Source organism: Onychomys torridus, chromosome 21 (assembly GCF_903995425.1).
Source record: "Onychomys torridus chromosome 21, mOncTor1.1, whole genome shotgun sequence".
In the NCBI taxonomy this organism is placed as follows: domain Eukaryota; kingdom Metazoa; phylum Chordata; class Mammalia; order Rodentia; family Cricetidae; genus Onychomys; species Onychomys torridus.
In genome coordinates this window covers 15041354-15057366 of record NC_050463.1, presented here as the reverse complement: position 1 = coordinate 15057366, position 16013 = coordinate 15041354, and the positions used below count along the sequence as shown (strand labels likewise).

General features: G+C 42.7%; 1 protein-coding gene across 1 annotated transcript in view; it reads right to left on the bottom strand.

The window, feature by feature from the left end:
* Window positions 1–16013, bottom strand: part of Fshr (follicle stimulating hormone receptor) — a 179382-nt gene that overhangs the window by 32456 nt on the left and 130913 nt on the right. The window contains exon 4 of the mRNA XM_036171349.1: window positions 15462–15536. Within this exon, the coding sequence (XP_036027242.1) occupies window positions 15462–15536 (75 nt within the window). The remainder of the gene's footprint in view (window positions 1–15461; window positions 15537–16013) is intronic.

The following is a 16013-nucleotide window of genomic DNA, read 5'->3' as shown; positions in this document are numbered from 1 at the left end:
AATACAACATAGTATAGAATGAGCAACTGTGAGTCAATGTGAACCAGCTCTCTTCCAGCCTAGGACACGAGGAAGGAACAGAGCTCGGGCCATGGCTTGAACATTTCACAAAGTGCTTTAGGGAATTTGGTTTAGGGAGGGGATTCTGACAGCCATGGGTTTGTTTTTGTTTTTTGTTTTTTGTTTTCCTCCAAAACAGGGTTTCTCTGTGTAGCTTTTGGAGCCTATTCCAGAACTCACTCTGTAGACCAGGCTGGCCTTGAACTCACAGAGATCTGCCTGCCTCTGCCTCCCGAGTGCTGGGATTAAAGGTGTGGACCACCACCGCCTGGCTCTGACAGCTGTTTTTACAACTACTGATTTGGAGTTGGAAATAAATGTTAGCAAGTGAGTGAACCAGAAGATATGGAATCTGCAAAGAAGAACTAAGTGTATCCAAAGTAGCCATTACTTATGAAGGTTTCTGATGTCATCTTGAGTTTTAACTGCAAGCCTTTATTTTCTGGGAAATTTGTATGTAAGTAATCAATGTGATAAAAGATGTTGATGCATGTTTTCTAAATCACTTAATAAAGATTTGGCCAAGTGGAGTACCACAGAATCTTAGTGCTAGATGGAAAAATGTATAAGATGCTTTAGTACAATGAATAGAACTCTAGACTCAAGGATAGTGACCATAGCTAGTGATCATTTCCAGCTAATGGACTGACCTTTGTAGAATCCTAGTTTCTCTCTATAAAATGACTGCATAAAAAATTGTAGGAGACAGTCAGAGAGTCTCATTTCCTGCCATCCCAATTTTATACCTTCAAAACTGGGACTATCTAACTCCCATGTTCAGTTCTAATATGCCTTAATCTCCATGGAAACAAGGCTCTGTAGTAAACACAGGGGATTTAATTAGTTCAAGGGCAGCACTTCCAAGAGTTTAGCCCTCTATGGCTAGGGATTGTTCTGAGCCAGTCCTCTAGGTACGTAGCAAGCTTCTGCTTTGGGTCAGAGCATGTAGTATTGTCTCAAGGGAACTGACCAGCACCACAGAACCTGGGTGGAGGTCCGGCTTAGCCTCAAGGGTTAGTTTATTTCTTTCATTGGTGTATGTGGGGGAACAGATTTGCCTTGTAAGTGAGCTTCATCTGCTTTCTCAGCAGTGTGACTTCTGTGGTCAGCTGCCAGCCTTCTGTTCTAATTGGCACACCAAGACTGTCTTTTCTTTTCTCTCAGTCTTAGCTTCAATTTCTCTAACTTTCTGGGGGTGATAACATTTGTGATTACCTCTGTGACATCCAAGTAGCTGGCTATACCTGAGTTCTCAAATCCTTACTTGACTCCTTTTCTGCTATCTTCTGCTTCCTTCCAATATGCCTCACCCAATCAATCTTCTACCTGACTGATTTTGTTTACTCTCTGAATCTTAGCTTTCATTTTTTGGTCAGTACTGTACTATCACTTAGAACTTTTACATGTGTGCTGGTTAGTTTTTGTCAACTTGACACAAACTAGAGTCACCTAGGAAGAGGAATTCTCAACTGAGAAACTGCCTCTATCATATTGGCCTGAGGACATGTCAGTGGGGGCATTTTCTTGATTAATAGTTGATGTGGGCAGGCCCAGTCCACTGTGGACAGTGCCACTCCTGGGCAGGTGGTTCTGGGCTGTAAAAGCCAGCAAACTGAGCATGAGGACAGAGACCAAGCCAATTAGTAGCTCGTCTCCACAATTGTTTCAATGTCTCTTTCTAAGTTCTTCTTCAGGTCCTGTCCTGAATTCCTTTAAGAATGGACTGTGACATGGGAATGTAAGTCCAATAAACCCTTTCTTCCCCAAGTTGATTTTGAGCAGTATTGTCATACCAAAAAAAGTAACTAATACAACATATCAAAGAATATTATAGAGTTGACAAAGATTAGACATGACTCACATGACTTACTCATTTTAAGAGCCAAGTGACTCAAGTGTGACTTTTTCTGTGTTAACGAGTGGCCACTGGAAATAATATTACAAAGCCAGTCCTTCTGATTTAGATACATTTAAACATTTTCTTTAAGGGCAAAGAATATATTAACAATGAATAATGCAATAGCATTTGAAAATCATCTATGTTACATAGGGAGTTACAGGAAAAAATATGTATATATGTATGTATGTATATATGTATGTATGTATGCAAATGGCTATTTTACTAACAAAAATGATGTATGTCACTATATGTGAACAGTCTCATATTGCATATTTTAAAAATAAGAAAATATACATTTTCTAGCCAATTTAAACTTTTCCATGTGATTTTGGTTGTTTTCATCAAACACATGAAAATGCAACATCTCCCAAGTAGTTTGAAAGAACATCTGATTGACATTAAGGAAGAAAATTTACTAGATGAATTTTGAAAAAAAAAACTTGCATAAAAGAGGTATAAGATAGAATACTAAGTGAGATAATCTAGGGGCTGAAATTACAGAGTTCTTCTACTGGATCAACTTATTTTAATGCTTTGTTTTTGTTTGGGGGCAGCCATTAAGATCTAGTATTAATATGATCGGTGGATTGCCTTTCTTAGTGTTAAAATGTTAATAAAGTAAGCATTAGAAAAATGACAAATGACATCCCATGATGTTGTTTTCTCTACAGTATAGGTATAGGTAGTGAGTCAAAAACCAACCAACCAACAACCAACCAACAAACAACGTTTGTACCATGTAGAACACTATATAGGGGAAGCTAAAAGTGTAGAAATCCATTAGTTTATTTATCTTTATTTCAACCTTCATTAGTTTTGTGTATTTATAAAGCACATGATACTTTAGTCTTATGCATATCTACTGTATAAATAAATCAGCTAATTTTACGTATGAACATGCTTGCAATGGGGGTGGTTAGGGTGAGGAATTAGGACCACCCATTCTAACATGTAGGTTGTTTGCTTGGAAAGAGCCACCTGTAAATTCTGAAGAGTAGCCAAGTGGAAATGGCAATAGATTTGTGCTGTGTTGTTCTGGAAAACAGGTATAGATTCATAATAATAATGGTCAGCATTTATTGAACACTTCCTATGAGCCAGGTACCACACCAAGCACTTACCATTGATTATTTTATTTATTCCTTTATACCACCTTAGAAGACAGACTGAGAGAGATCCATGACGTTTCTCAAAGCCACACAAGGAGAGGCTGAACTGGAGGTTGGACTATGTCTCCCTTAATCTAAGTTAAGCTTGTACATCTGTGACAGCCACAAAGTCTCATTATGACAGTTGTCCACCAGAAGAAAAGATTGTACTGATGAGTTCTGGGTTTTCTACCCCTGGCAAAGCATCCAAATGGTGGAAGGGTTTCTTGGTGAGAGGGACCTGAAATATGATCTCAAAGATGGCTTTCATTTTAGAAACCCTGGGGAGCAGATCTCCTTTGTCTAAAAATGAAAAGCTACAATGGTGATAAAGAGGGAATTGCTGGCTTAACAAGGCTGAACTATTCTCTCTGTAGGCATCTCAACGCCCTTACCATTCACTAGAAATGCCTATGACAAGGAAAACACCTGCTAGCTTTCTTTCTCTAAACTTTAGATTCCCTCTTTTTCTGGAGTTTGATATGTTCTACTCAGCCTTGGAGGCCTTAGTAGAAAGTAAAGCATCTATACAAATTTCTTTAACTACAGATTAATTGCTAAAAATACCATTACTTACGAGGGCATTAACTGATAAATCTCTCTTCTGCAAAGCATTCATTAATCAGTTCGTCTATTCCTTGCCCTGTGATGTAGATCTGAACTTGATAGCACAGAGAAGTAGAGCTTCATGAGTGACAGGTGGACTCTCAGGTTTGGGTTCATTTCTACCAGTGTTGGTGGATACTGTTTGATGGCTCGTCTAGATTGAGATCAGGACAGATTAAGTCAGGAGCCTCTGCAAGGTCACCTACAGCTGCAGAGACTCTCAGCCTCAGGAGGGAGTCTCACTCCTTCCTACCTCAGCAGTCCATCTATGTTGATCTGGGTAAAAGAAAATAAATCATGGAGAACTGAGCCAAAAGAACCAACCTGAGAAGCAATCCCTAACCAATGGGCCTATTGGTAATGTAATAATAAAACTGGAACTGGTGACGGGGTACCTGCAGCTCTGGCTGTTGATGTTACTTGCCCTTTTATGTAGAGCATGCTACAGGGTACCACCATCCTAAGACAGACTTGGTATAACGCAATATCATAGTCAGAGTTCTGCTCTGACACAAGGGATGCTCTAGTCTAGGTTTCTGGAAACATCTCTCATACACACTGATTATGAAAACTGAGTGAAGAATGGAATTTTGGGTACATCTTTGGAGAAGTATCTCCAGAGGCAATTTTGAGTTTCTCTTTCTTGACAGCCCATCCTAGCTGGGACTGCTTGGTGTTCCACGAAGGTTGAAAAGAGGGGATTTAAATGTAAATTTGGCCATGTGCTGAATTTTATACACTATACAGACTTGGGCCATGTAAAGAAGCTGCCCGGGGTGTTCAGAGATCAAGATGCTCCTACTGGGGAGGTAAGTGAACTCCTAGAAGCTGATTACACTAGTTATAGTCCCAAGAATTCTCTCGAAGGAGAGAGCACAGAAGTCACCACATCTTTTTGTAGCATATATAACCCAAGTTACTTTATAATTCCCATGTTTATAGTTAGGGGGGTAAGACTTAGGCACAGCTGAAGTTCTAGACTTGAACCAGGAAGAAAGAGTTGTTAGAATGTGATCTTAGCCCGTGACATGCCCCAGTGCAAGTGTCTCACTTTCCTTAAAGTCAGTGAAGAAGGGACTATTATCAGCCACGTTTTACAGATAAGGAAACAGGATGAGGGACTTCAAGCTGATCTGCCTGACAGAAAGCAGAAGGGTGACGTCTGAAGCCAGGCTTTCTGCTGGAACCTTCTCAATTATATTCTTCCCAGTGCACTTCATTGTCTACACAGAAACTCTCACAACCTAAATATCCCTGAATTTAGTTCACAGCTAATGCTGTTGCTAAGCATCAACCTTTGGAGACCTTCTTGGATGCTGAAGTAAGATCAAGTTTGATCAAATGACCAATCTGTGGCAAGCAGTTACTTTTACATCACATCTGGGAGCTGCCAAAACAGTTAATATTTTAAACAGTTTACACACCCTTTCCTACAACTCATTTCCAGGATCAATTATTTAGAATGCTATTTCTTCAGTACACTTCAACTTTGCTCAGGTGGATGATCACAAATTCTAAATGGCAAACACATTATTGAGGTGTCAATGTGCTCTGAACACTAGGCAGATTTACATTGGCTTCCTCTGTATTGTACACATCCCTGATTGTGCGGTGGACTGGGTGAGAGTCACATATTGCTGGCTTCGGTTCTTTATTCTACCCATTAAATAATCTCTGCAGTTTCAAAACCCTTATCTGTAGGTTGAGAAAGGTATCTTACCTTACTCTTTCAGGAGAATCAAGGGCAAGACAAATTTGTGTGAACAAAATGCCCATTCCAGAATTTGCTGTGTGATACACGCACAATAAGAGTTTCCTTGGGCCTCCTGTTCCCCAACAATTTTAGAGTCCAGATTTTGACCCTGTTCAATTCAGTCACTGTCTCAGAACCTCAGGCTTCCATCTGTGACATAGATCTGTCACTAAATAGACCACAGGACTTTTGTAAGCAAATGAGTGCAAAGTGAGAGTGCTTTTCAAAGTCTGATTCTTGTTACCCACACTGGTGACCAATGCCTTTTGACTTTAAAACACTGCACTTCTTAATTTTTTTAACCTCCCCTTCATTACAGTAATCTTTTGCAGGAGATGAGACAGTTAAAATTCTTTCCAATTTTCTTTTCTCTGTTTTCTTTTTTGATGTGTATAGATCACTTACATAGATGTGTGTTCACACCAATAAAGATATGTGTGCTCATGCAAATATGCACATGCAGAGGCCTGGGGTTGATGTGGGGAATTTTCTTCAGCTGCTTTTCCACCTTGTTCTTCTGAGATGGGTTCTCTTAATGAGACCTGAAGTTTGGTGATATGGCTAGTTTTGTCAGCCAGCTTGCTCTGGGGATGCCCTGTGTCCACATTCCAGGGCTGAAATTCTCACTGAGCCACTACCCCTTGCTGGCATGCATGTGGTGTGATGATTATTTAACTGGCAATTTTACACCACCTAGAATTAACTAGAAAGTCAGTTTTAATGAGGATTGTCTGTCTTGGTTTGGCCTGCTGTAGTATGTCTCTGGGTGACTGCTTTAATTTAGGTAATTGATGTGGGGCGACCCAGCCCAGTGTGGGGGGCACCATTCCCTAGGCAGGGAGTCCTGAACTGTACACCAGTGGATAAATCAAGCTGACTACAAGCAAGTGAGTGAGCATGCAGGCATTTTCTTGTCTCTGCTTTTGGCTGCATGCGATATGAGAAGCTGAAGTGTCAGCATTGACTTTCCTACCATCGTGGGCTGTCACCCGGAGTTCTGAGCCGCAAGCAATCTCTTTACCCCTCAGTTCCTCTGCTCTGAGTGTTTTATCTCAGCCACCGAATGGGAATAGCATAGAAGGTTCTGGAGACTCAAACTCTAGTCCCCTGACTTGTGCTACAAGCCCTTTAAGCACTGAGCTATTTCCCCAGCTCTTTCTCTCCATTGCTCTGGAGACCCAGGGAGGTTGCTGTTTCCCTAAGTCAGGCCGGGGCTGGGACCTGGCTCTTGAACTCTTCTGTTATGGAAAGGTTTTTTTTTTTTTTCCTTAGCATCTGGTGAGTGAATCTGTGTGGTCTGGCCCTTACCAGGGAGATGGTGACAAATGAACTTCATGAGGAGATTGCCAAGATGCTTTTCTGACAGGCCCACCAGCCATCTGCTCTCTACCCGCATCTCTGCATCCCAACTAGGTGAGGGCGGAGCTCACCGCCTCTTGAACTAGGCATTATCTGTAGGTTGATCACCGTGGGTGTGTTTGTGATGAAACTGAGTGGAACATTTATGCAATGTCTGTGGAAGATGAAAATAGTCCTCCTCAGAGCGTTTGTCACTTTGGTGTTCACACTCTGCAAAGCCCCAAGATATTTCCCTCAAATCAGCAGCTGCTGCTCTCTCACCACTCAAACACAAAGCTTCCATGCCAGGCCCATGTTCCCATTAAGGGCCTACTGTGCACTGGTTTTGGCTCCATGCAGACTCAGTGATGCCTGGGACAAGAGCGCTTGCTCTAGCTAAGGTGCGGGTACAACCCAAGACAGGCATCATCTGTGGATTCACTGCTCTTCAGTCGTGAGCCAAGCAATTCTGCTGTCTGGTCAAAGTATGCGTTCTTCACACAGTCATGCCCTCATAGAGGATATCAGCCTTCCCAGGCAAAGCCAAGGGCTTGGAGCCCTTGGCTAGAATACTCCTGTTGTAGGAGCTCACAGCCTAACATACTATGAATGTTAATGTAGACGACAGGAGTGAGTATTTGGAAGCAAGGAGAAAATATAGCTCTCCCCCACAAGTACTTCAGAAGGAGGTGAGAGCCTAATCAGTGAGCCTTCATCACAATTGGCCTGCTGTAAGACAGAATGATCTTCCCCTTTCCTCCTTCCTTTCTTCTCCTAGCCTTCCCATCTCTGCTACAATGTACTGGGGAATCTATCTCCTTATGTGTTGGGGATGGGGTGCTAAATTCTCATCCTGGAAAAAAGGAGAGGAGAAAGGCGGGCAGGCAAGGCGGAAAGGAGGGAGGGAGGTAGGGAGGAAGGGAGGTAGGGAGGGAGGTGTAGTGGGTAGCCATCCCAGCATTGGCCTGGAAGTTCCAACCCCCATTGAGGCTTCAGTAATGATCATGCCCACAAGGCGGGGCAGAGGAGGGAGCAGAAGACCGAGGATGAAGAGGAGGTCGCTCTCTTGGTTCGGGGACGCTGGACACAGGAGGTAGACCGAGCAGAGTTCTCCAGAGAACACCGCCGGACTGCGCTATACCTTTGCCAGACCCTGCAACCTACCTATCCCTTCATTTGTAAGTTACCCCACAAAATAAACCTCCCTTTTAACTACGTGGGGTGGCCTTAATAATTTCACCAATAGGGAGGGAGCGAAGGAGGGAACCAACTCTTCTGATTCTGTGCCTTTGTTGCATGTCTTGTCTACTTTTGCTGCCTACACCATCCTCTGGCCAGTTCTTAGGGAAATGTGTGTCCTCTCCAGGGATAACTGCAGGTCTAGAGGTGTCTTAAAGTAAAGACATTGCCAGAGCTGGAGTAAGCAGCAGTAGTTTCCAGGCCCTTTGGTGTGAGTTTGCTACACTCTCTGGTTCTACTTGAACCTGAGATGGGCCACATCAGGCCGCCTCCAATGGCTGCTGGGGAACTATCTGCTTCTGACAAGCTTTCCCCATAGCCAGTGTCCCTCAGGGCTTCGGTGAGGCAGTTTTGCTTATTTGTGAGGGGCCAATATAGCAGGAATGCATCCTATGGTTGTCCTTCAGCACAGGAGCCAAGCTTCAGCAGGCTGGAGTCTCTCAGTGCGCCTCCAAGACTGTGACATTCATAGCCCAGGGAAAGGGAGCTTCATGTGGAAGTGAAGGAAGGGGTCTGTCATGGTCTCACAAGGGTTCCTTATCCTACAGACAGATTCGGCCCTTCTGGATTCTGGGCAGGTGTCACACTGAGAGCCCCAGATTTGTGACACTTACAGGTGTGGAATCGAGCACCTGACAGCTGAAAGGGATCTTAGGGGGTTAGAGGCATTTTCTCCCTGGGCCAGTCTTTTGAAGCACATTTTGCTCATTCTGTTCTTTCAGATGGAGAAACATGGAAGGATTAATGCGTCACTGCCTAGGGGTGGGGTGGGAAAGATGACACTGGCAATGAGGGAGAAACTGAGGTTAAGCTCTACTCAGCTAATCTGAGACTTGTGCTCACTGTAGACCTGTTCCTGTGTCTGATTTTTAGTGAGGAGAGAGAGGCCATACTTCAAACTCAGTGAGAGGAGTATGCACCTGGTTTCTAAGAACTATCCTTATCAAATTACATTATACACAATCTGCAGGTGTGTGTGTGTGTGTGTGTGTGTGTGTGTGTGTGTGTGTGTGTGTGTGTGTGTGTGTTGTCAAATAGATAGTTGAAGAGATCACAGGGCAGTCTAGCCAAATTGGTGAGTTGGGGTTGCGAGACCCTGTCTCCAAAACTAAATTGGAGAACATCAAGGAAGATGTTAGATCTTCCACACTCACATGTGCATCCACACACATGTGTACACATGTGCACTCATATATACACTCATATACCTACACTAGAAACATACAGTAGACACAAACACAGAAAATGCTAATTACTCTGGGAAGAATATAAGACCTGAGCACATTGCTAGGAATGCTAGATTAGTTGATTTCCTCTCTGATGGAAAGGGCTCAAGCTCTTGCAGAAGAAACCTTTCTGCACAGGGAGGAAAGGTTAGCAGCATAAAAATATTGCACAATTTACAATCACAAGGAGTCCTTGCCTTTGGGAGCAGTCATGGTCAGATGGAAATCTCACCTCAAACAGCGGTGTTACCCTGGAGTTGACAGTGCTAAAGCAAAGTTAGATTTGGAAGACAGGTTACTGACAAAAGAAGCAATCCTGTAGTCTTCATCATGTCCAAGCATCTTGGTAGTCATGGCAATATCCTGAGATGCAATGTTGACAGCCCAGAAGATGACTAATAACTTCATCTTAATAATCGCAGTCCATGTAAGATGACTAGGTTCTTGATGAGTGTCATCTATCACATGGCTGTGTGGGAGGTCAGGGTAATGAAGTGAGTGGACCAAAATAATCTCAATGACGTGTACCCCCGTGTGGCCCCAAAGTAAATGACAGGCCACCGTGATTTTCATTGACTTTCAACTGTGGTCACCATAAATCTCCCTCTGGCTTATGGCAGGCCTCCTTTGAGTACAGTTTGGTGTAGGATATTCTACAATCCAATCACTACCATCATGTTGATCTGCTGCCCAAAAGTCTTGGGTAGCTGACTGTTTCCTACTTTATTAGGACTAAAATTCCCTGCTTCAGTTTCCCCTCCAATTTTACTCAGCCACATACACGGAAATCTAGTCCAACTCCTTCACTGTGTACAGTCTCTTTCTCATTGGGGTTCAGCTTCTCCCTACCTGTGATCTTTGCATGTTGCATGTGTTTGCTTGCTTCCTTTTCCTCACAGGACTCTGCTTCACTCCTTACTCTTCGATCTTTTTAAAGCCTGTGATTGCCCCACTCCAACGTGTCACTCCATGACTTACCTGTTTCAGGGCACTTGCTTAATCCTCTCAAGTATGACCACAAACTCTACAGGAGTGTAGTCTTTTCCTTAAAGTAAGATCGACCTATAGATAGTGCCTAAATCCTACAGAGAGCTGTCCACTCCATGGTTTCTCAGCCATTCTTCCTCAAATATTACTTTCTTTTATATATATATTCTCCAAAATATATGTTTGATAGCACCATCATCACCTGGTATAATTCAATACTATTTAATCTCTATAATGAGAATGTGAGCTCCATGAACCAGATGTTTCATCTGTCCTGTCATATTTGGTATACACAAGAAAGTCTTGTATGTAGTATGTCCTCACTTATTTTTTAATGAAGTGCTGAGTGAGTTCTTCTGAACTGGACAATTCATAACCCAAATGATGGAACAAATGGAGAGGGACCATGCATATGTTAGCCACAGTTTCTAAAATTGGAACTCCGTATGGCTATTTTCCCAGCCACCATTGAGATGAAAGCATGACTGAGGACCAAAAGTGATCTGTTTTGTAGGAACAGTGCATATTCATGTCAGAAGAGTCCTCTAACCAAGGCTGGGCTAAAACCGCCTGGACTGCTGAGGGGTATAAGGAATCTCCTGGAATGGTTCTCAGTTGTAGACAGTAAATGGCCGGGCAGCATCAGAAGGCATTTTAGAAGAGGTCTAATGGCTTACACATCTGAGGGGAAGGTGGTCGTCAGTGGTGGCTTGGGGATGGTGCACACTGCTGTGTAGTAGTGTGACATGCTTACTAAATGGAATTATAGTTTATTGAGTAGCAAAGAACAACACCCAGCTGCCTGGGAATTACATTGACAGGATGCAAAGGCAAGAGAATATTGTGTAAACCTTATTTACAGATCAATAGATAATCTTTCATACATAAAAGGTCAGCTCCAGGAGGCCAAGACAGAAAAAACTATTGCCTTCAAATAAAATATTGACTTAAAAAATCCATTCAGATGAATCCTTTGGTGCATATTCTTCTGGTTTAAGAACATTTCTTTATTTATAAGCTTAACTACTTCAGGTTCCTCTGTGAAGCATGAAGGCGTTGATGAGGAGTGCTGATTTCTGGTTGTCCTGAATCCTGTGCTATCAAGTGAACAGCATGAAATAGAATCAACTCGGAGCTTCAGAAAAACATTTCTAAGCGTGTGTGTGCAGCAATTAGGATGCTCCAGTCAAATGGAGCCTCATCCCCGCCCCCTGGTAATTTCCTGCTCTTGGTTGCTCCGATGCTAAATATTTATCCTGACTTACTAAAGCAAAACCAAAATGACGACAACAATGTTAGAAACACACCAACAGCAGCTCATCACTACTGAATTCCTTCATCCACTCTGTTCTTGTCCTTTCTCCTGAAACAAGTCTTCATCATCCCAGAGAAAGTATGAACTTCTTGTCTCTGTCTCTATCTGGCTGCTGAATCATAAAGCTGTATGGATGGCCGCTACTATCAAGTCCTAATCCTCCTGCAACTGTGTCCGGAGAGAAAATGTTTAGGAGACAATTATGCATTAGTAAGGTGATAAAAGCGGGACCCTGAGCCTACTGAGTTAGTCTCTGTTAGAAGCAACACAGAGGCTTACTCTTGCTCATTCCTACTTTGTTGAGCGCATGCCCACTTTCTCTGCCACCTGAGGATGAGCAGAAAGAGGCCATCTGCAAGCCAGGAAGAGAGTTGGTACCGCAGCATAATCTTCCATGGTCTTGATTTTGGACTTCCCAGTCTCTATCTTTAACATAAACTTTTCTTTGTTGAAACCGCTCTATCTTACAGAGTTTGCTACGGTCACCAGATCTGACTAATGCAGAATGGGAGCTTAATCGGACATTGTTTCCCTGATAGAACATTTCAGATGAGAGGATCCGCTGTGCATTTCGTGTGCTCTGTCTTGGTGGCCTGGGAACTATTTCAAAGGAGCAGCAGTCTGAGCCATGAACGGAAGTGGTGTGCACATCTGGGGAAGGCTTCATTTTGTCAGAAGTCAAAAGGCTTAAGATAGATAATTCCTATTCTCAGTCTCCCTTTGGGGGAGCCACAGGACTCCAGATGTGAGAAGATTTGGTACAGTACAGAATTACTATGCACTGAGTATTTTTCCCTAACTTACGTTGAAACCCTAAACCGCAGTATGATATATAAAAGCAGGTGTAGACATGGGATTTTCTCTTCCTTCTTTAAGTATATGCTCCTAAGAGATCACATGAAGACACAATGGGAAGATAATTGTCTACATACCAGGAAGAGGACCTTCTCTAAGAACTCAACAGGGAGCATCTGATGTTAGATTTCTAGCCTCCAGACAGTTGAGAAATATTGATTTGTGATTTAAGCTACCCAGCCCACTCTGTCATAGTAGTGTGAACTGATCGAGACATTAGCATTTTCCTGTGGTTGTTTTGAGTAGTAAAAGAGGATTTTTTGACAATAATGAAGTCTCTCCCAGTTCCTTACTATTTTCTTTCCTCAGAAAGCAGGTTTAAAATATACTGAGGAATAATCTCCCGAAACACAATGTGGCTGGAACCAGCTACTGCTATCTCTCTGTCAACAGCCACAGGAACCAGGCAGGATCAATATAGAACCCATTTGAGCATTGGGATTTGAGCAAATTCCCAGAGTGTGTGTCCATGGAGCCAACCTTTTACTGGTACTGATTCAAGAGGACTGCTCATCTCAGTGTGAGAAAGGACACAAAGAGAAAGCTGGATTTGACGAAAACTGATACAGGTTTCATCTTCCTCCAAGATCAAAGGCAGAACTTCGTCTTTTCTGTTTTACTGAAGGTCCCCTAGCTCCATTCTTTTGCTGTACAGAGAATTCCATATCTATATCCTTCAAGTTCCTCCTTTGTTAAGGGTCTCCATTCTGGCGAGTGAATGGTGCTGGCCGTGATGTGTGGGCCAAGACCAGTCCAATTCTAGTTTTATTTTTTTGTGATACTTAGGGTTAAGCCAAGACCTTACACATGTTAGGTGAGCACTCTACAAATGAGCTATATTCCTAACCCTAGAGTCAAATTCCAGATGGGACGATCCTTCCAGGCCTCATTTATTTGCTGTGCTGTGTTCTTTTTGGACAGGCTATTATGTTAAAAAGCCATGAAATGTGTGCATGAGGCTTTCTTCATGAGTCTATCCTCTGCAGTAGAGCTTGGACTAGGGGTAGTTTGCCAAAAGATCTATCCCAGGAACTCCTTTCCACCTTCTGGAGTCCCTTTGTTCTGTTATCGAAGAGTCTATGACCCCATATTCTGCTCAGATATCTTCTAAAAGGAAGGAGGAAGGAGAAAGATGGAAGGCAAGCAGCTACGTAACTGCATGTGCTGCGTGCCCATGAAGCTGCCCTGCCTGTGACATGAACTCAGAAGTAACCAACCTTATTTCTTCTATAGAACCTCCTGGGACTCTGTTATAGACAAGGCAGGGAAGATCAGATGGACTCTCATTTGCTGAATCTCATTCCTTAGTTCCCACTCAGAGAGCTGAGGTCCACAAATGGCTCAGTACCTCTTATCATACTTACTAACTATATAGGGCCAGAGAATGATATTATTAGCAACTAACATTGTTTGAGTATCTACAATGATAGGTGATAGGGGCCAAAGTTCCCCTTCTGCTTTCGGCTGCAGTCCTCTAAGGTCTGACTCAGAACTGATGCCCACCCTTTACACTCCATCCTATGGGAAAGCTCCTTAGAAAATTGCCCAACTCTGTCCCAGGGACTTGACATCAAGTTCACCCAGCTAACCGCTGCTTTATGCTTCTGTTATGCTTCTTTATGCTTGCTTGCTCCCCTTCCCCTGAAACTGCCAACAAGGATATGGCTTTTGTCTTCAAAAGCTGCCAGCAGAAAGCAGTGAGGGTGTTCCATGAGAACTGTTTCTCTCCAGTCAGTTGCTGGCTGGCCTTAGAAAGACTTTTAAATTCACTCTGGTTTTGTTGAGTGGTTCTTGGGGTTTTTTACCCCATGATAATAGGCACAATGAAAAACATTGGTATACTTTGGATTTATGGTCTCAAGCCTATTTTCCTTTTCTGTGTCCACACCCCCCTATATCACAACTACAGCTTCTACTGTCAAGAAGTAATGCCTATTTCTCTACCTCTTGAGTTCAGGCTGGTTCTTTGAACTTCTGTGTCTGAATCAAATGCTCCAGAAGAGACAATGTGATATTCAGGATGTATGCTGAAGAAGCTTGTACTCTTCAGATCTCTCTTGGAACTCTGGGATCTCAGTAAAAATAAGCCTACACTAGCATGGTGGAGGTGGTCATTACAGGAGAGCTGAGTCATTCCAACTGGGACCATTGAGAATGCCCCACCCCAGATGACTTCCTGACTAGCTAGAGATGCATCAGGATGCTTAGCTGATGTCAGGCAAACAAACTCATAGTCAGCATATTGATTTGACTACACAACTGAGACAGGTAAAAAAATGATAGATGGTTTTTTCTTTAAGCCTCTGTGCAGCGTAATTACATCAATAATCTATGTGCATTATTATTTCCAACTCTTGATGAGGAAACAAGCTGAGAAGTTAAGTCCTTGCCTCTGATAAATAGCTAGTGAATGGACTCAGAAAGTTGAAGTCCAGAGTCGAGATTCTTGTCTGCTATTTTGTAAGATCTCATCATAACATGCAAGTACCTGTCAGCCCTTGGCTAATGTAAAGTCATTCGAGTGTAGGAAACTGTTTTTGCTGGTATGGACAAGTCGTAGGATGGAGTTCAGACACCAGAAATCTCTCTGCTGATTAAATGCCATGACAGCTATTGACTAAAACATGCAAAATAAAACATTGCCATCTATTTGAGAAAAAATACTTAAATACAAAGCAAGTGAGACAAACAGTATCTTGGAAGTCAAGGTTGCAAAATGAAAGATAGCAGCAAGTTTGATTGCATCTCAGTAATCCTAAATTATGACCTCGTTCTGTAAGAGGTCTGCATAACTATTTTGTAAATGTGAAAGACATCCTCCACTTGAAAATGAAAACAAAATGCAATTACGTTAGTGGAAGAATTTTCTCATTAAAGAAACTCACTACCATCTGTCTCTCCACCTTTGCTTTGGTAACCCTTGCCCATCCTTGATGAAAAAGTAATTATTCCCACAGTAGTAACTGGAGATTTGACTAAAATAAGAAGGCACGATTTAATAACAGAAGGAATGCCATAATGTATGAGCTCTTACAGATATCGTAGATTGGGAAGGTTCTGGAAGGCCTCGGGATTGATGTACAGTAGAGAGTTGGCCTTTTCAATTCTACTGTAAAAGAGGGAGATATGTGTAAGTGACTCGAACAGCAAAGAGTATCATTGTATTTTTCATGTCACGCAGAGCACATCAGTAAATAATCAATCATCCATCCATCCATCCATCCATCCATCCATCCATCCATCCATCCATCCGTGTATCCATCTATTCCTCTATTTAGCTATCATTTCAGCAAACATTGAGCAAGCATGCAGGACCCTTTATTGTATAAATCTGCATAAACTGAGTACCAACCCTGTCCATTTAACACTCATAGATTGGTTCCCGTCCTCCAGTCCGTTTTTAACCACAAGGAGAGCTGAGGATTTTACTAGTAAGGATCTCTCAGAACCAGGGTAAACTAAGAAGGGGCAGGCGACACTAGGGGAACTGACCTAGTGAAAGATATGAAGACAGCAGAAGGACACTCAGCCCAGCCACAAATGGGGAAAAGAAGAGGGGCAGGAAAGGGGTGCAGGTGAGATAGCA